The 21916-nt window shown below is 42.5% G+C and overlaps 1 protein-coding gene across 1 annotated transcript in view; it reads right to left on the minus strand.

The window, feature by feature from the left end:
* Positions 1-664: 664 nt before the first annotated feature.
* cpt1a2b (carnitine palmitoyltransferase 1A2b) overlaps positions 665-21916 on the minus strand; it is a 39973-nt gene continuing 18721 nt past the window's right edge. Inside the window, exons 11-19 of the mRNA XM_080776565.1 lie at positions 19487-19675; positions 19061-19166; positions 18440-18556; positions 12717-12881; positions 10459-10587; positions 6497-6652; positions 4235-4348; positions 3695-3787; positions 665-2765 (exon numbers count right to left, since the gene is read on the minus strand). Coding sequence (XP_080632691.1) covers positions 2643-2765; positions 3695-3787; positions 4235-4348; positions 6497-6652; positions 10459-10587; positions 12717-12881; positions 18440-18556; positions 19061-19166; positions 19487-19675 — 1192 coding nt within the window. The 3' untranslated portion in view covers positions 665-2642. The remainder of the gene's footprint in view (positions 2766-3694; positions 3788-4234; positions 4349-6496; positions 6653-10458; positions 10588-12716; positions 12882-18439; positions 18557-19060; positions 19167-19486; positions 19676-21916) is intronic.

A 21916-nucleotide genomic window follows, 5' to 3' on the forward strand; every position in this document is an offset into this window, starting at 1 on the left:
ATTATGTGACATGATGAATGCTCTTTATTAAAAAAACCTGGTGAAGACAGCTTGTTGGCAATTAAAATAATCAAATGGAGCTACATTGAGTGTGCACTGTGTGCAGCATATTTTTCTAATTTCTTAGTACTGCTGCCAGTACGACATATTTGATGGCCTCACATCTGACATGCTGTAACATTGTGATTAAAATCTGACATGCCGTTACAATGTGATTCAAATCTGACATGCCGTTACAATGTGATTAAAATCTATTGGATTTAAATGAAAATTAAGGTTGTAAAACGAAACTTCAAACCAGACAACGGATTAGGAAATAAGCAGTTATGTGTTGTGTTAAACCTGAGTTTATAGACAGTAGCCACTATGAGATTTGAGGTGTTTAAGATTCTAAACTCATATAATAATCTCTACAAATAGAAATACAACACACTTTGGTCACATGTGAACAGGGATGTAGTGGAGAATAAAGGCAGACTTAATTTAATTAAGCATTAGCAAAAATAGCAATTTAGCAGCAGCTGTCAAAACGCTTTTGTTTGCGGCTACCCTAATGAATCAAAAGCGTATTAACTGAGCGCGCCATGAAAAACGAGGCAACTAACTTAAAAGAGTATGCAACATTCCACCTTGATTTCTTGGCAAAGGAGTGGGATACTATAACAACATTAAGCAGCATTTATTACAATGAATAATTAATTCACAGATGTAACATTTTAATCCTGCATGTGGCCCTTCAACTTGATTACGGTATTTTGCACCACTACATCGCTGCTCACAAGAACATCATCTGATGTCACCAACAGCAGCTAAAAGACCAAGCGTAGCACATTCTTTTTACAACAAAGGAAAAATACACTTAAAACATAATAATAATAATTTGGTTCCATAAGGAATTGCATTGAAGGAAATCATATACTACAATGTACACCAGACTTTGTGGTGGAAAACAAGTGTTTATCACGTCACAATTCTAAAGTATAAAAGAGTGAATGCATTTTTTTCAAACTTGACTTCACTTTAAATTTGACGTGATAAAGGTTTTCATCATTTTGAAGATTCCATCTCCCCACAACCATGAACCTCAAAAGAAAAATGAAATTTTCATATTCAAATCTAAACAAATTTCTCCACTGTGAAAAGCCACAGACACAACTAACTTGAATTAAAAAAAAAAAACCTTCAACAAAGTTCAGCAGCTTAATCGACCATAATTATCCTTGAGGTGTTCTGGTTTATGATGACTTCTAGAAACAATGCATCATCTTCTTAGGTTAAATAAAACACATAAACATACTGTACCAGAAGAATCAAGTGCACCCTCAAAATGATCTAAAACATCTGAACTATAGGCCAATTATGTGTCCTGATAAAAAATATATAAAAAAAGTAAAATACTAAAAATAGATATTTGAACTTCTCCTTCTGTTCTTCCATCTATCCTTCCGTTGGGTGTCATAAATAAATCTCTCCAGTTCAGTCACCAAAACTTCTTGGAAACTTGGAACTAGGATTGAGTTGTTTTGCAACAAAAAGAAATGGCACAATAATCTCAAAATGTGAAGAATTTAAGCTAGGACCCTGATTGGTTTCCCTGACCCTGAAACGAATCATTGGTAATACTTTAGAATCATAAATATTTATAATAAATATTTAATCATCTACAAACTAAATGATTGAATTAAAAAGGCAACTGCCAACATTTTTTCGACCTTGTTGGTCGAACCATGTTAGCAGTTGCCTTTTTAATCCAATAAAGGCGTTCCTCGTTTTTCACTGTGAGTGCCCGGATCCTCTCTTCTTATCTATGCCTTTTGAATAGTTGATACAGATACAGATACAGACCGGTAGTGCCCGGATACTCTCTTTTTATCTATGTCTTGATCCCATTTTTGATCCGCGTGAGCACCTTTTTATCATTATCACGTTTTGCTATTTCTGTTGAGCACCTGGTTAGTTCCTCTTTTTCTCTATTCAAAAGGCATATTTATTATTACTGAATCCTCATCAAAAGGGGAAAACCACAAACTCACCAAGGTGGAATTCACCATTCACCTAATTTCCTGGCAACAAACAACAAAACAGCTCTCAAGTCTTTCCCTTTTCACCATCATTGAGATTCATCTCCCCCTCTCTTCCCATGGACACACACACACACACACACACACACACACACACACACACACACAGGTAGTGGACTGAATACGTTTTGAATGGCGTGGGGGGATAATAAAGGAGAACTTTTAAGGCCTCGACACAATTAAGACATCCGTTGTGTAAAAAGGATCTGAAACTCAACATTCGGAAGCAGCTCTGAATATTCGGAACGCTCTGTAGACGTATATGTTACGCATGTTTCATGATAAATGTTTTTATGTGATGTATTCCCCATGCTTTTTGTTCTTGCTTAATGTAAGTCGCTCTGGATTAAGAGCGTCTGCTAAATGCCTAAATTGTAAATACTTCTGGGATTGTGGTTGAGAGGCTTCCCAGTTAGTTCTAAAAAAATACCAAAATGATTATTGTTCTAGAGGAAAACCCTGCGGCAGTGTCTGTGTGTGGTGTTGAGAGAAGTTGTTTGCACATGCCAATTCAGTGTTTTCATGGTTTTGTCTCAGGAAGTATGAAGGTCCCATCCGTGTTCAGAGGATCTTCTTAGACTGACCTGGGCCTCTGGAGGACGAGGTAGTTTTGGGAGCAGAGCTAAGGAGTGCCAGGATGTCCTGGAGAGCACGACTGACCTGGGCCCCAAACCTGTGCGAGTCCTGAGGGAAAGGGAGTATTTGTGTCAACTCAATTATTAGTTCCAATTTGTGTTTCTATGAAAGGAATCGTATATGTATTTTGTGCATGTTTCTTTGTTGAATGTGTCTTTTTTCAGTGGCTGTCACCGTTTCTGTTGCGTTGCGATAAGGGAGAGATGGAGGTGATGGGGGGTGAGGGAGTGAAAATGGCGAGGAAAGAAGAGAAGGGGTGAGGGAGAGAAGGTGGTGGGGAGGAAGGAGAGGGCTGTGCGATGGGTGAAAGACAGGGAGAAAGAGAAAAAGCGTGGACAAAAGGTGGGACAATAAAGTAGGCGATAGAAAAAGGGTATGAAAGTAAGAGAAAAAGAATAGTAGCATAATTCCAAACGCAAGAACGGCAAAATGTTAAGAAGAGAAGCAAAATCAAGGAATAATTAACACATTGTTGGCCCAGTCAACTTGAAAATGGATTGGGCAGAAAACTGGACAACTGGATTTCAGAACTACTCGACAGCAGGCACTGCACTCCCTTGAGTCCTTGAGTCCCTGAGTCCTTGAATTCCTGAGTCCTTGCCCGCTGAACGTGTCAAGTTTGAAACTCCGGCCAAAGTGTAGATGTTTGACTGACAGTGACTACGTTACTTTAGCTACGTTGTCGTGTGGACAGAGAGACTTTTGTAAGCGTCGCCATGTAGACTAGACTTTCAAAAACAAATATGACAATAGTATCCACCGTCCTACATAGAGACTGGACATAGATTTTATCCAGGGTCATCAGATTGTAAGACTTGCAGGCTATTCTTTCGATATTCATGATCAAACTGCTATTTAAAGATGAATAACTGGAGGTGCGGCTGTGCTTTCCTACTACATTAAGTTATGATAGGCTATGGTGATCAATTCGCCAAATTGGTGTCACACTGGCAGAAACTGAGTGATTTGTTACTTACTGTATCGGTACAGGAGTGTTTTGACGACACATGGAAGTTGATCATGTCCTCTCCCACAATAATGTAGGACACGCCATAACCATCGTCAGCCACCTGATGGGAACACAAGGGAAAGGAGAATATAGTGGAATGCAGAATACACTACAAACTGATCAGTACATGAAACAACACTCGTATATTGAAAATGCAATGTAATGCTCGAATGCAAATCAAAGGAAAGCAATGTTATGTCTTGAATTTCAATTCAATTCAATATGTACAAAACAATTGTACGATTCAAATCATACTGAGTTACTTTTGAGCAATACTAAAGCCCAAACCACACCAAAGGGTCGAGACGGGACGAGAGGGTTTTAGTTATGTCCTGTTGCATGTCGACCCAAGTCGACCCAAGTGATTCAACTGGTTCAATTCAATGGCCCAAACCACACCTTAGCATCTATGTTATTACAAATTGACATTGTATCAATAATTACTGTAATATCCATGTGTTTCAGCACCAGTAACTGCCAACTTTGTAACAACGAAACGTAAGCTTACAGGTCCAAATCCGCCGCCCAGAGAAATGAACTCTGGGTGGTTCTTCAGGTCAAAGAGTTCCATTTGCTGAACGGGAGTCTGACTGGTGGAGAGACGCCATGGTTCTGACAGGACCTGGAGAGAGAGAGAAAGAGAGAGAGAGGGAGAGAGAGAGGGGGGGGGGTTATAGAGATCTCCATAATAGAGTATGGGCATAAAAGGACTAAAGGAGAGATGATTAACTGTTGGAATTGGTCCATTTATAAATGCTGTATTAAAATATCAAAACCAGCACTAAACCCTGGAAATAACTATACTAATAAATCAGGGGAAACACAAAAGACGTCTTACATGAAGGGTGATCATTCCGAATAAATACTTCAGAATAAAATACATCCGATGTAATGTTTTTTGCCGCGAGTCTACATGGGAAATGGTCATTCCGAACGAATGTTTACATGGACGTTGCCGTCGGTGTGATATAATCCATGACACATGTTATTTCACCTGAAATTACGCCATTTGTTGGACACATAAAATATAGGCAGTTCATTCAGTAGCCTATGTCTCAACAATACATTAGCCTACAGACGAAAGACCATATACTTTGAAATACCATCATTTCATCTCTCGCTCGCTGTAAGCACTGGACCAGAGAGAGAGAACGCACACACACACACGCACACACACACACACACACACACAGTCACACACGAAGCAGTAAAACATTGCAATGTGGACCCTGTTGTAAACAAGTGTAATGACTCAGCCATAACCATATAAGGAGTCCCCAAAGCAGCTATACGTCCAAAACCCAAATATGTACGAGCTGCGTTTGCGCGTCTTACTTGTTGCGAACGCAGTGAGCACTTACTATGAGACCTAGCAGATCATGTCTGTCTGTGTGTCTGTGTGTGTCTGTCCCGCTATACGTCCAAATATGGAGTGTGTTGCATCAGCAATCACTCAGCTCCATATATGGGCACAAAAGGGGCCAGGTCCACATATACAGTAACAGCGGGACAGACACACAGACAGACAGACAGACATGATCTGCAGGGTCTCAGCTGCGTTCGCTTCCCGCGTTTGCGCGTCTTACTGGTCCTATGTATATAGCTCCCAGCCTTATATATAAGGATTATTTATTATATGTTCCATGGTTGTTTTGTCTGTACAGTATGTATGTGTATAGTTTCATGTTACAAAGTGGACCACAATGGAAACAAGCAAAGGCTTTTTTGTGTCTAAGTCCATTTGGCGTTTTTTTTAAATGATGTCATTTTCTGTAAGTTTCTTAAACTGCCAATAAAGTATTCTATCTATAAAGTATTCTATCTACACTGCCAGACTTGGGCTACCGGCCAAGGTGCCTGGACCGCTGAGCCATGGCCCAGGCCAGTCTGGGGCTTTTTAAAATTATGTTATTGTCCCAAAAGTGACCCAAATGTTTAACTTTTCCAAAGTAAACATTAACATACTGTACATTTTGTCTTGCCAATAAAGCTCTTTTGAAAATGGTGTTTCCTGGCAGAACACCACATGCTAATGGCAGAGACGAGTATGTTGTTTACTGGGATTAGATGCTAAGAAATGACTGCCATCGACACTCATGCAGTGATTTATAGACATGGATGCATAGATTGTGCTCTTGTGAGTTGAGTTTGACCCATTTCTATCACACAGCGTACATGTTGCCAAACTTGTTATTCACCATTCACCACCTTGGTACCGAGTTTGTGCCTCCTCTACTAACTGGCAATCTGTCGCCTAGGCCATTGCCTACAGTATGGGGCCTATATCGAAGCAACATGTTACAGTATGTTATTTCAGTAAATGCTAGGTATGCGACTGCTTACTTGTAGCATATCCTTGCTATCTTAACACTAGTCTCCCATAGTGCGGCGCTATGAGCTTGTAGATCTGATTTTCTTTTATCGTGAAAATGTGGCGCAAATCTTTCAATAGATATTCTTTCAGAGCGAAAAATGTAACTCAAATCTTTGCTTCTGGGAGGGTCCCTGGAACAACATATTTTCAGATGGGGGTCCGTGGCCAATTACAGTTAATTCTGGGGCTCCTTGACATGAAATAGTTTGAGAACCACTGAAACATATAAGAAACATGGGTTTTTCAGAAGACCGTCATGAAGACATTTGTAGAATCTGGCCTCAGGTCTAAATGGGTTAAACCATTTTACCCCGACCGACGCATTTCGTCTCTCTGGACTTGATCGGGTGCCAACCGCTAAAAGTAGAAAGACCACCGATGGCCACGCTGTCATACCTCTTTGAGGAAGGGCGAGTCCACCCCCAGATATTTGGACACCACGTACAGACAGAACAGGTGTCTGTCAATCCCGTCTCCCGTCATGGCCAATCGGTAGAGGTTCTGGTGTTTCTCCGCCGCTTGTCGGAACAGCTGCCCGCAACGCTCCGCTCCCTGTTGAACCGAAAACAAACTGTAGTCGGTGCATCACAGAGAGCCTCGTGTGTATTCATGCAAACATAAACCCTGCAGTTCTAGAATCTAGGAGTAGATGTGTGTGTGTGTGTGTGCGCGGCTGCGCACGCACACACACACACACACACACGTACGAATGAAGATGATTTCCCATTGCAGCTTGTCGCGTGTCTGTGTGCTCGCGCATGTGTTTGTAATGCATTTCTGTGTGTATAAACCTCCCTCCCGTGACTTTAAGTTAAGTATGAGCATCTGATAATATGATTTTGAAAATATTTGATATAAATGTATTTAGATTATTCCTGTGTATTCATATGAGATCAAAGAAGATAGAACTGAAGTGTAGCCAGAGCACCAGCGGTGGAAGAAGTAAAAGTATCAATGCTGCAATGTCCCGATTTCAAAATATACTTGAATAAATGTACAAAAGTATTCGTATATATATACTTTTTTTATTTTCATGGGAGCACCACAGTGATGTAATGTCAAAATGCACTTTAAAGTAGAAAGTTGGCTACTCATTATGAAGAATGTCCCATTTCACACATTTTCAAATCTTTTGAAAATGTATATAGGCCTGAAGTGGGTCATGTATGTTTTGCAAATCTACAAAGTAACCAGTAACTACCGTTTTTCAATAAATGCAGTGGAGTATTGCACGACTGCACTGACTGGGAAACATTCACAGAAGGGACCAGTCTGGAGGAGGCTACTGAGGTCATCACTGACTACATTCTTTTTTGTGAAGACATGATTATTCCAAAAAAGACAGTTAAAGTATTCTCAAACAATAAACCCTGGATCACAAAGAAGCTAAAACACACACTCAATCAGAAAAAAATTGCATTTACCTCTGGTAACAGGATTGAGGCTAAATTGATTCAGGCAAGGTTAAATAAAGAGATTAAAGAGGCCAAAAGGGAATACAAGGAGAAAATGGAAAGGCTCTTTGAGGAGGGCAAAGCCAGAGATGCCTGGAAAGGTGTCAAGACACTCGCTGGCCTGCAAAACAACAGACCCTCATCCCATCTAAGAGCAGAGGAATGTGTGGAGTTTGCAGAGAACCTGAACAGCTTCTACTGCAGGTTTGATACACAAACCTTCACTCAGGAGAGGGAGGAGCTGACCACCAAACTCCTGTGTAACGCAGCGACCGACACCAACCTAGAGCTCAACCCAAGGGAGGTGGAAAGGGTGTTCAAGAGAACAAACCCCCATAAGGCTCCGGGCCCTGACAACATTAGTGGGCGCCTACTGAAGGTCTGTCATGAACAACTGGCCGAGGTCTTCTGCAATCTCTTTAACCACTCCCTGTCTGAACACTCCATACCAACCATATGGAAGTCCTCCACCATCTGCCCAGTCCCTAAGAAAACTAACCCCACCTGCAATAATGACTACCGCCCTGTAGCTTTAACATCTCTGGTGATGAAGAGCTTTGAGAGGCTCATTCTACCCCAGCTACAGAGGGAGGTTAGTGGGTTCACAGACCCACTCCAGTTTGCATACAAGCAGCAGAGAGGCACGGATGATGCAGTGATAACTTTGCTGCATCACACCTACGCACAGCTGGAGAAGCCCAAGTCCTTTGTCAGGATGGTATTTGTGGACTTCTCGAGTGCATTTAACACAGTGCAGCCTCACCTGATGGGACAGAAACTCCTCCGGATGAATGTCAACTCCCACCTCATACTGCTCATTCTGTCTTTCCTCACAGACAGACACCAGACCGTCAGATTCAATGGCAACTACAGCTCTAACAGGACTGTGTCCACCGGGGCACCACAAGGATCTGTCATCTCACCAGTCCTGTTTACCCTGTACACAGATGACTGCAGCAGCCCAGACCCTGACATGCTATTCATCAAATATTCAGATGACACGGTTATTGTCGATACCACCAACACCAATAACCGCATCATTGGGGTAATGGACTATTTTGCTGAGTGGTGCAATAACAACTTCCTGGACCTAAACCCCAGCAAAACTAAGGAGTTGCTGGTGGACTTTAGGCAGGGCCCGCCCACTCCACCTCCGGCCCTAGAGATAAATGGCCAGGCAATAGAACGTGTCGAAGAGTACAAATACCTCGGCACCACCATCGACCATAAGCTCACATTCAAGACCAACGCAGAGAACATTCACTCCAAGTGTCAACAAAGGCTGTTCTTCCTCAGGAAGATGAGGAAGCTTCAGGTCCGACCATCGATCCTGCAGGCCTTCTACAAGTCCTTTGTAGAATCCATAATGACCTTTAACATCACATCATGGTTTGGTGTGATGCGTGCCATCAACCGGAACCCTCTCGACAGGGTGGTTAGGATCAGCGGCAAGATCATTGGGAGGGACCAGGAGTCACTCAGCAGCATCCATAAAAAACGGACAATAAAGAAGGCCTCTCAAATAGTTGAGGACAACACACACACCCTCCATAACCACTACGAACTAATGCCCTCAGGCCGGCGATACAGAGCATCAAAACTCACAAAAAGGGGCTCAGCTAGCTTTGTGCCCACCTCCATCAGACTCTTGAACACCTAGGCTGAACCCCCCCCCCCCCCTCGTTGGAATCCCTAACAACAACCCCCCCCCTTCCACCTGATGGACTATAGTGAACGCATAGGTTGCATACAGTAAATATTTAGATTTTTAATTATTAGTACTTATAGAACAGATTTTTAATATATTATGCTTTTAAGTAGTTCCTCTTAAAAAGTCGTTTTTATGATCTTTTATATAGTATCTGTGTTTGTGTGTATTGTGATCTCTGTTGTTGTCTTTACCACTGCACAAAAGAAGTTTCCGAAAGGAAAAATAAAGTTCTTTGAAGTTGAAGTTGAAGAGTAGGGTTACGACACCATAATTTAATCCAGATGTGTTCACACAAGCCCTTTTCACAAACATGTTGTCCTACAAACCCTCCCGCTCACTCAGATCAGCCAACGCAGGGAAGCTGGAAGTACCCTCACTAAAAACGCCGGGACAACGCTCCACACGTCCCAAACTCTTCTCCCTTCTGGCCCCAAAACTGTGGAATGCACTTCCCATGGCAGTCAGAACTGCAGCATCACTCCCAATCTTCCGCCGTAGTCTGAAAACCCACCTTTTCAGACTCCATCATGGCCCATAGCACTTACCCCACCCCCTTAGATAGCAATTCTGTAGACTTAGATAGCATTTGATACAGACTTATAGCATGTTATGTAGACAGCATAAGTGCATTGTATGTAGTCATAGCACGGCATAGTACATATGTGTAGCATAGTAGTATAGATGTATAGCTTATATGTATAGTTTCATTATAGATATTCCACTGTTACTTTCTTAGCTTACGCATGTTTCATGATAAATGTCTTTATGTGATGTATTCCCATGCTTTTTGTTCTTGCTTAATGTAAGTCGCTCTGGATTAAGAGCGTCTGCTAAATGCCTAAATTGTAAATTGTAAATTGTTGTGAAGTCTCTATGTAAGACATGTTCTCACATGACTCGTAAATATATTTTTATTAGGTCGAGTGGGGAGGGGGTCTGGGTAGTAGACACACACATTTTAGCTACTCTCACTTCCCACAGTTCAATATAGGCTATATGCGTCTTGCATCTCATTATGATAGTATGACTGTGTGTTGCACACAGAACATGCGCGCGCATGCACGCACGCACGCACACACGCACGCATATGACATGTTGTGAGCTTGTAGATGCGATATTCGAAAAATAATAAAAATGACATGCCCAAAATAGGGAGGCCAGGAAGGTTGAAACAAGTAGTTAGGGTCATTTACCTCTCCAGCATCCACGGCCTTGACGAAGGCACAACTCTCGTTGGAACAAGAGCGGACGGTCTCTGTGCGACCTTCTCTAAACAGACGGGTCATGGAGGCCTCGTAGGTCAGACAGAAACCACCACGATCCTGGAGGAGAGGAGGGGAGCGGAGTAGAGGAGGAGGAGGAGAACAGCAGAAGAGGGAGAGAAGGGGAGAGAGGAGGGAGAGGAGTAGAGGAGGAGGAGGAGAACAGCAGAAGAGGGGGAGAAGGGGAGAGAGGAGGGAGAGGAGTAGAGGAGGAGGAGAAGAGAGGAAGGGGGGGAGAAGGGGAGAGAGGAGGGAGAGGAGTAGAGGAGGAGGAGAAGAGAGGAAGAGGGGGAGAAGGGGAGAGAGGAGGAAGAGGGCAAGAAGGAAATGAGAGACAGAAAGACACGAGGAGATGCAAAGAAGAAGAAGTACAAATAGGAGAAGATAGGAGAAGTTAGAGAAGATGGAGGAGTGAATGGGGAAGGGAAAGTAAATCACATGTTTAATAGGCGTTTTTAATGTGTCCAAACAAAAGGGATGTGGATATTTGTACTACATACTGTGACAAGGTACAATGTTTTGCATGGAATTCATTTTGTTGATGTCTGTACATGTAGAAATATGCAATAAATGGTTTACATGTAACGCATTAGAAAAACTGTAAAGCTGCAGGTGGATCTGTGTGTGTGTGTGTGTGTGTGTGTGTGTGTGTGTGTGTGTGTGTGTGTGTGTGTGTGTGTGTGTGTGTGTGTGTGTGTGTGTGTCCTGAGCATGACATTAAACTGCTCCGTTGTAACTACCACCGTTAATGTAGTGGGTGCAGATTTAAGATGCATTTGCAACCTCTGTGGACTGTGTGCTTCAACACAGCCGCAAGCTCGTCCTCCCCGTCGCAGTTCCGTGGACCTCTAATATTAACCCCCAATTGACTGCCGAGTGTGACCGTGGACCAGGCCTCTTCATGGAGCCCATCAGAAGTGTGACCTGGACCCGGCCTCACAGAGCACGACCTGGACTTGATGTGGACCAGGCCCCTCCACGGAGCCCACCTGTCTATCTCTTCTATTCTTTCTTCCTATTCCCCCTCTACCCCCCCCCCCCCCCCCCCCTCCCCCGACGCGGTCGAGGCAGATGGCCGCCCACCCTAGAGTCGGGTTCTGCCTGACGTTTCTTCCTAAAGCGGAGTTTTTCGTTTCCATTGTCGCAATATTGCTTGCTCTGGGTGGATCTTTGTTGGTTGTAAAGTGTCTTGAGACAACTTGTTGTGAGTTGACACTATAATAAATTTGAATTGAATTGAATTGCATATACTACAAGGCACTGCTCACCGATGGGAGTATACTGACAGCCGGTGCTGCTTGGTGTCCCTTCCCATGAGCAGCTATACCGGGAAGAGAGGCGTTGGACCTGGCCTTCTAGCGGTGTGTCCGTCCGCTGTCGAAACAACAGTGGGTGGATTTTGGGCCCATGGGATCAGCCACGCTACAGAGAACGATATGACACCGGGTGGCAATGCAGGAGTGGACTGGGAAATTGTTTCCTCTGGTGGTCCAGCCTGGGACATGCCCACGGACTGGTTGTTGGAGGGAGTTTTCGTACTTAGGATGCATGCCTACACTGCTTGTGCCCATGGAATGCTGGGTGACATGACATGCTTGTTGTATCATGACTGAGGACATATTCCTTGATTTTGTGGATGTAACTTTGCTGCACCTGAACTATTTATGTCCTTGTATGTGTAGTATATTGGAGCCCAGACATTAGGCATATTTGTAAGACACAGATTTGGAATAGAGGTGGTAGGAGGCCACACAGATTTTGGCTATGCAAGACAAAGCAAAGTTACCATGTTTACCCAGGGTAACTGGAGTAAAACTCAAGAAACATGTGTGTCAGCTCAAATTAGGCAGACAGGAGATACATTCAGGAACCACCGCATAATAGCCCACCTGTATTTACAACCACATCACAATGGTATGATATGTCATGTATTTCACATTGCAATAATAGGAGTTGGTGTTTAGGTGTTTAGGTGTTTTAAGTCTTATGCTTTTTTTGTTCTTTTAAACCTGCCTATATATCCACCATTATCAACAATAATAGACTACATATGGAATGTGTGGACATAAATACATTGTTAAAATGTGTGTGTGTGTGTGTGTGTGTGTGTGTGTGTGTGTGTGTGTGTGTATGTATGTGTGTGTGTGTGTGTGTGTGTGTGTGTGTGTGTGTGTGTGTGTGTGTCTCACTCTGTAGTAGGCCAGCTGCAGACTGAGTTGTATAAAGGCATCGGGACTGATGCGTAGCTTCTTGATGCGTCCCTTGCCAAACTCCCTGAAGGGGAAAACATGACAGTCCACGTCATCTGCCAACGCCTGGGCAACAGCCAGAGAACTGGCTACCTGGGCCTGGACCTGAGATATGAGAGAGAGAGAGAGAGAGAGAGAGAGAGAGAGAGAGAGAGAGAAGAAAGAGGGGAAAAAAGTTTCTAAATGAGAACAGTGTTTTGGAGAAATAGCACAGAGACTGTAGTGATCTCATCTTGTAAATTATCTTGTAAACTCTTCAGACAAGACATTTTCTTTTAATGTAGCTCTTAATGTAGCTCTTAATGTAGCGTGGAATAACCGGATTAACATCTGCTCATCTTGAATGGCATCTTTGCTCCACAAATGTTGTTCGTTCGTGAGACTTGCTGTGAACACATGCTGCAGCTTGAACGATGCTGGACTTCCGCCAATAAATACTCAAGGCGGCGCCAGTCTTGTTATCAGACTTATCACACCATAACCAGATGCACTGAAATTTTGCAGCAATGGAAAGAATGGCAGCAATGGAACTGGACGGCGTGGGAGACAACCAAATTACAAGAATTACAAAGTGCAGATGTGTCTAATGAAAGAGCACACAGAGAGAGCCACGGCAGTTTCCTCTCTGTTGTACGATGATTTATGACGAGTTACCGCTAAGCCATGATGAAGACCAGCCATGTGGTCAAAATATGTTTTAGCTATGTAGCCACCCACCATGGAAATGTATGACTGAAGGTTACAAATAATTGTACTTTACTTGTATCCATGGCCCAGCTACAGTATATGCAGGCATTTCAAGTTGAGAGTTAAATCATCTACATCTACAAGCTCACAATGCGTCGCATTGTAGATCTGCCATTTTCAAAAAGATGTTGTATACATTTGAAAAACTTGAAATGGGACATTCTGCACAATGAGTACTTTTACTTTGGTACTTAAAGTATATTTTATGACAATCCTTTTGTACTTTTACTCAAGTACATTTTGAATTCCGGACATTTACTTGTCTTTCTACACTGCAGTGTTGATATGTTTATTAAAGTACAAAATGCAAGTCTTTTTTTCCATTACTGCTCCTTTTCGCGAGCTCCAAAAGTGGTCTTTGGTATTTGGTACCACTCCACAAAAACTGTATACACTTTTAAAAGTGGTATATATACCACTTTCAAAAGTGGTATATATGCCACTTAACCCATTTTGGGCGGGAACCCCGAGTGGCGCGCTACGAGCTTGTAGGTCTGCTATTTTTTTTTAATTGTCAGGATGTAGAAGACATTTATAGAATCTGATCTCAGGTCAGAACTTTTCTAGCTCAAAGTATGTGGAAGGAAGTAGTTAAGAGTGAAGTAATCAGACTGCAAATGACCTCAAGTACACAAAGGAAACTGAAACTGGAAATGTAGGAAACCAATCTACAGAGTGTCTGGGAGTGACCAATATGGAGGGTGATGCGAGGGGAAATTCCCTGTTACTTTCACTTTCACCCTTAAAATCGGTGAGCAACAGGGAATTTCCCTCACATCCCCCTGCATGTCAGTCGCATACACTGCTGACATTCAATACTAGGGATGTTAATAGTTAATCGATTATTAGATCATTAAGAAATTCTTCAATTACTTTTTTTTGCCCATCATTGGGCGGTTTTCTGTGCATGTAATGCTGTCTGTGCGCGCGCGGCCAAGGAGCGCAAAAAAGACAGTGCACGTTTCAATTCATATTTTATTCCTCATAAAAGATGGGAATGCCTGGCCCTGTATTTCAAAAATGGTGAAATAAATATTTGATTAAGGAATATAATATGCCTTTTCTATTTCTGTATATCAGCAAAATGTAGATTTCTTTATGTTAGACATTGAGGGAAATTAAGATTCTCAGATTAAAAAAAGATAAACACCTCTTATCAACTAACCGGTTAATCGATTAACAAGGTAATTCATTATCAATTCATGAAATAATTCCCATCCCTACTCAATACTGATATTTGATTGTTCAAAAGTCACTCTGAGAGTGTACAAATGGAACTAACGGGTCCAATTGGACACACTCAGAGTTAAATTGATTTTACAATATAAATGGGGGTCCCAGAGATAGAAATGCCATTAAATGGGGGTCTATAGACTAATCTGCATGTCAAACTGGGGGTCCTTGAAATTAAACGGGTTGAGAATCCCTGCTAGAGCCGTAAACATATTTTCTTATGGGGGTCCCTGACATATCTTCTCAGACGGGGGTCCGCGGGCTGTGTCAATTTGGGGGTCCTTGATAAGTTTGGGAACCACCGCTCTACACGGCCCGCCAGGATTAATGAATACATTTGATTGATGTAAGTACTTATGCTTGTAGATCTGCTATTTTCAAAAGATGTTTATACACTTGAAATGGGACATTCTGCACAATGATTACTGTTACTTTTGGCACTTTAACCCATTTTGGGCGGGAACCCCTTTTGGTGTTAGCATTATGCTATGCTTTAGCCATTGAAAAATAGCAGATCAACAAGCTCATAGCACGCCACCGAGTGGCGCGCTACGAGCTTGTAGGTCTGCTATTTTTGAAAGAAAATCGAAGAACCACTGACATAGAAACATAGCTTTTTTTTAGAAAACTGTCAGGATGTAGAAGACATTTTTAGAATCTGAACTCAGGTGAAAATGGGTTGAGGACATTTTGATGCCAATACTTTTGTACTTTTACTCAAGTACATTTTGAATTCCGGGCTTTTGCTTGTCACGGAGTACTTCTATATTACAGTATTGATACTTTTACTTAAGTAGGAATATTGAGTACTTTTGCCACCACTGGTACTATACGATTTGCATGTATGACGACCTTGGGAATAGTGCTTCAAGTGATCCGATTGGGCAGAGCGGTTCAAGCAATCTCGGTACTAAACTCCTGTGTAGGAGGCAAATGTAGGCAAATTGGGACTGCATGGAATGACAGCGCCGTCAAGGAAATGCTAACGGACGGACCGACAAAGGTCACGCAATGACAATACGACCCGTAGTTGACCCATAGGGACATGAAAACAACTAGGGGAGTCAATGGCCTGCGTGTGCTTGCTGTAGGTTCAAGAGTTCAACCTTGTTCCTCAGCCAACCTGTGGCGCAGTAAGTAAGTATGTCTTCTAAATACTGACAGTTTTCTGAAAAACGTAGGGGTTAGTCAGAGTCAGTGGGTCAAATGTCAGTTGATCTCAAACCTTTTTATGTGGGACGCCCCCCAAGGAACCCCAAAATGTATTCTGCCGCCGACCCCTATCTGAGAATGTTTTGTACCAGGGACCCGCCCAGAAGGATAAATATGAGTTAGAAATGTCCAACTGTGAAAGAATATATATATCCAATGATTTGTGCCACATTTTCACGAATTTTCAAAAAAATCTAATAACGGATCTAATAATATCTAATAACAGGCACCGAGTGCGCGCTATGAGCTTGTAGATCTGCTATTTTTCCAACAGCTAAAGTTTTAAAATAATGGTTAAAGTGGTCACAGAAGCGTCCTCCGGTCTAAATGGGTTAACCCTTGAGAGTGTACAAATGGAATCAAATAAGGACCCATTTAGGGAGGGTATAATTGCAATAATAATGGTTGTCAGAATATCCCCAAGGGTGAAATTAACAGGGTTTTATGGTGTACTCAGTGTGGCATAGAGACCCAGCATGACACTCAGTGAGGCATAGAGAGAAAAAACTAGATAAAAACTAAGCCATGATGACTAAAACTATGACAAAACCTATTGACAATTTCGTCAACAAATAAAAACTATACAAAAATGTTAGGGAGGGACTAGTGGAGAAGAGATCCAGTAGAACTGAAAGACAAGTGATGTTATGCTTGGTTGCATGCTGAAAATAGCCGATATACAAGCCACAATGCAACCAAGTTTAAAACGAGCCATTACAGTGTAATGGCTCATTTTAGACTTGGTTGTGTGTGTGTGTGTGTGTGTGTGTGTGTGTGTGTGTGTGTGTGTGTGTGTGTGTGTAAGGGTGCCCGGCGGACCCTGTTGGATATGTTCCAACATCGGCAACAACAACACTGGACTGGACTCAAACTCCAGGGGAAACTGGCTTGTCTTCCCCATGCTGACCACTCTGTTTCCCATTCATTCATAAGGAACACTGCTCTCAATGAGGACATTATCACCTTTACAGTAAAAGCCAGGCTACAGATCCTTCCCACCAAACTCAACCTCTCCCTCTGGTTTCCCTCCACCCATGCACCTCATTGCTTGCATCACACCACAGGGCTTGTTACAGAAACCATGTCACACATTCTGAATGGCTGTTTTGCCTATAAAGGGCTTTACATAGCACGCCACGACAGAATAGTTGATCTCATAACTAAGGACATATCCAAACATTTTGCACTGTCTGTGAGAATGTACAAACATTCCTGTGTCAAACCTTCCATGTTTCAACTCAACTCTGTACTGAAAATACTGACATTTTTGCACATCTCTCTGCTAACACACCAGATGTTGTTGTGGTTAATGAAGAGAACAAATCAGTTTTCATTCTTGAAATGGCCTGCACCTTTGACTCTAGCTTAGAGGAAGCCTTTATGACTAAGGTCATTAAGTACCAGCCGCTCCTCCAGTCCATCATTGAACTAGGCTATAGGTGCAATCTATATGTGTTTATCTTCGGCAGCCTAGGACATGTACACAGTTTGGTCGTAAGAGGCTTCCAACAACTTGGGATGCCGAAAAAAGCAGCCAAACGGCTTGCGAAATTCTGTGCAATATCTTCCACTATCGGTAGCCGCCAAATATGGCGAAGACGCTGTTACCTGTACCCCTGAAGGGTGTGTGGGTATTTATTTGTTCGGGATTTGCTGACTGCATTCTGTGCGGCACCTTGTAAATATTTGTGTCCTTGTATTTGTATCTCTTATGTGGACATAAATAAATGATTAAAATGTGTGTGTGTGTGTGTGTGTGTGTGTGTGTGTGTGAGAGAGGGGGAAGAGCAGCAGGGGAGGTTACACTGCCTAATTAAAAAGCCTTTCTTGCCTGTGTCTCTGTTCAACAAGAAAGTATTTTTCTTTCCTTCGACTTGCTGCATGACACAGCACATCCCGCCGTGGTTGCTCAGAAACGGGAAATGACTCATGAGCAAAAGGAATGTTGGGGTGACACCATATAATCCCAACCCCCACACACATCCCCATCGCCCTCACACACACACATGCACGCACCCCTGGTTACGGTACGGTATGCCAGTCCCCTGGGCCTCCAATTCTCTCCAGTCCTGCTGTTGTAGACCTCTTTGTGTATGTATGTATGTATGTATGTATGTATGTATTTGGTTAAAATGGGTAGGGTTTAAAAAAAGGCAAGAGCTTGCTCTGGTGCACTGGCCTAAAAGTGGGTCCTTAAAAACTGCTAAAACTTCTGAAATGTATGTATGTAGGTATGTAAGTATGTATGTATGTATTTAAAAGGGGGGCTTTTTTTGTAAAAAGCTCAGCCCACAATACCTTCAATTTAAAACTAATCCAAAATAGGGTTACCAGTGAAGGGCAAACTGCACTGGGGACTATGCAAGGCAGAGGCGTCCACCCCCCTGAGTCCAAGTTAGGCTAGACCGCATACCTAAAATGTATGTATGTATGTATGTATGTATGTATGTATGCGTGTACATGTACGGTACCTCGGTGGGGATGTCCCATGCGAGGCGCTGTGGGTGAGGCAGAGAGAGGTCGATGTCTCCTTTGCAGTGTCCGTCCTCTGTGTAGCCCAGCTGGAAGGCATCTGTGGCCAGAGTGAACTGCAGGAGAGGGACAGGTGTAGAGCAGCACACACACAGAGATACCATCAATTTCATTTACATTTCAAGTGGATTAATACCCATGTTCAAGAGCATCACCCTATTATAGACCTTTATTACTGTCTGTATAGGCCCATATTCAGCATGCAGTTTATAGGACAGGACATGCCCAAAAGCACAAATCTGGAGAGCATATGCCCATATATGGACTGCTAGACGAGTAACTACCCGACCTGTGTGTGTGTGTGTGTGTGTGTGTGTGTGTGTGTGTGTGTGTGTGTGTGTGTGTGTGTGTGTGTGTGTCCATACTGTACATATGGTTAAAGAATGCAAAAACACTTGGCTTATTCACAAGAGAAGCGGTTCAATTCCAAACTTAACAACACTGTATTGTTACAAAAACGTGCCAACATCACTAAAGAGGGGAATACTATAATAGGTATGTGACTGTCACACACACACACACACACACACACACACACACACACACACACACACACACACCTCCCAGAGGTGTGCTACTGTCGGTGCGTCAGCCCAGGAGTGCTCTGCATTCAACCCGTTCTTCCCGTTTTTATAGATGACGATGGAGAAGGACTTGTCAAACCACCTGAGAGAGAGAGAGAGAGAGAGAGAGAGAGAGAGAAAGGAGAGGAAGAGATGGAGAGATGGGTTTAGTGTATCATACCATACCACCTTTATTTATATACCAACAAAGTTGTAACAAAGTGCTTTACAATAATTAATAAATTAATTAAATGAATTAATTAAGTATTTTTTGTCTGATGTATTGTGTATTGTTTTGTTGTATTGTCTGTTTGTCAAAAAAAAAATGCAATAAATAGTTAAAAAAAAAAAAAAAAAAAGTGTAAGAGTGTAAGTGTGAATAATTTCAGAACTCGGGAGCCGATCCATCTCTTTCTCCCTCACCTGTCGTAGCATCTCCCGTGCAGCAGAGACTTGGCGTAGCGGTCCAGGTTCCCCGCGGGGTCGTCTCCCATCATGCCTTGCTCCTCGTCGTCCAGGGTCACGAAGAAGGCGGCCCGTTCGATCAAGTCCAGCGATCTCTTGTTGACCCCCGAGCTGAAGTAGCACTTCCTAGTCTGACACCACGGCATCCTGTGCCAGGAGCACGCGCACGCACAGACACACAGACACAGACACACACGTACAGTAAGTAGGTGAGTAAACACACATTCAGTATACTCAGTGGTTCACTTAAGTGAAACTGTGAAAGTATCAATACACTGGAATATAGAAGTACTCAGTTACAAGTAAAAGTCAGGAATTTAAAATGCACTTGAGTAAAAGCTACAAAAGTATCGGCATCAAAATGTACCAAAAGTAAAAGTACTCATTGTGCAGAATGTCCCATTTCAAGTTTAAAAATAATTTCAGAAATAGCAGATCTGCAGGCTCACAATAGAGAGTATGCACATGATTTTCCCACCAGGACACGCCCCTCTCATCTAGACTGAGTGGCAAAACATTGAGCAGCATGGAGCGTTGGAGTTTGGAAGCACTCGTTGGAATTCACTCAACCGTGCTGCGTACCACCTGTTTCTAAATGTCACATAATGCAGGAGGCAGCAAAATGTTGTGTTATTGAAAACAAGCACTTCCAAACTCTGACAAAATAATCAAATGCAGGGCATTTCTTGACAGAAAGTAGCTCATAACGTTTCTATGGTGGATTTTATGAAACAAAAACTTTGCAGATAGAAAGAGGATAATTCAAGCTTTTCGTACAGCTGCAATGTTGGTGAGTTTAACATTGTTTAATCAGACAGGACTTTTCTGTTTGGATGTATGGGCTGTCAAGGCCAGAAAGTAGTTTTTTTGCCACTCAGTGGGCGTTCCCACATAACTTCCAGGTACGATGATGGCACGCGCAATACCCTCTATACGTCGCATTGCGACACAGAGATCCGCACACCGTTTTAAAAGCAGTTTGTGAATGTACGTGCACCTCTTGACCATTGCAGATTGTAACTACAATATTTGCCTCTGAGATGTAGTGGAGTAGAAGCAAAAGTATTAGAAATACTCAAGTAAAGTACAATTACCTCAAAAGTGTACTAAAGTACAGTACTTAAGTAAATGCACTTAACACCACAGCTATTTATACACACACGACAGTGTTAATGAATGTATCCACGTGTGTAGATTCACACACAACTATCATGAACAAACACGCACACAAAGGGCAGCATTGTTAATAAGAAGCATTAAGCATTGAGTGTAGTGTTGAACAGAGAGGGATAAAGGTAGTAGTAAAACAAATCAGCTTGTTTCTATTCGTTATTCGTAAGTGATACTGCTCAATACAAGGGCAAGCCTTATTAGGTAAACGAAAGCAAAATGCAAAAAACAAATGCAATTCCAGAGATAAGTGCCATCAATCATATCAAGTAGTTCCCCTGGGGGTGCTAATCCAGACATGCGTGCAAAATACTTTAGTTTGGCCCGGGCTGGTAATCCAGTCTGGCAGTGTGCCAGACACCCGATCCCTCTATCCCTCTATCAAAAAAACAAAAAAAGTTTGTATAGTATCTCCAGCATTCTGTGCCCAGGTGGCTCAGGCCCTCAGCCTCGCATACAAATATAATTTAGTCGAAAATGAGCTAGTCCTTGAAAACAGTTTCAAGATCAACAAGCTTGTAGATTGTCTATTTTTAATAGGGTGTAAGTGATACACCCTGAGCGGCATAAACGGAGGTCTCCGTCCTATCAAATAGTAACGCTCGACGCTTAGGACGGAGATTAATCACAGGACGGAACTTTATTGATATCATAACCGAGCGCATAGTTTTAGTCATCATAGCTTAGTTCTTATTTAGTTTTTATTCCATTTTCCCCAGTGAAAAAAGGTAGTCGACGGACATTTTTCGTCATAGTTTTAGTCGACGGAATCAACAGTGTGAGCATGACCAAAGACCATACAAGTAGAACACACACACACACACACACACACACACACACACACACACACACACACACACAGAAGCATTTCCTAGAAATGACAGATGCGTTTCTCTCTCTCTCTCTCTCAGTCCTACATTCATTTCGATGACATCATCAACACATGATGTGTTGCAGTTGCAGATCAAAGTGAGAAGTAAAAGTAGGAAGTGAGAAAGAGACAGAGAGGGAACCCTTCATTTATGCTCGCACGTAGAATAGATATACGCCTGGACTAGATTACACATCGATTATAGACTCAGGTAAAAAATGTGAGTCAACAGTCTGAGAGACTAGTAAGGTCAATGCCCAAAGATGGAGATGACCATCGGCCCTAGGGTGCCACCTAGTGGTTGGTAATAAAGGCACTGGGATGCAAACTGGAGCTGAAAGTTCAGT

This window comes from Protomyctophum bolini (genome assembly GCF_963924005.1).
Source record: "Protomyctophum bolini genome assembly, chromosome: 11".
NCBI lineage: Eukaryota > Metazoa > Chordata > Actinopteri > Myctophiformes > Myctophidae > Protomyctophum > Protomyctophum bolini.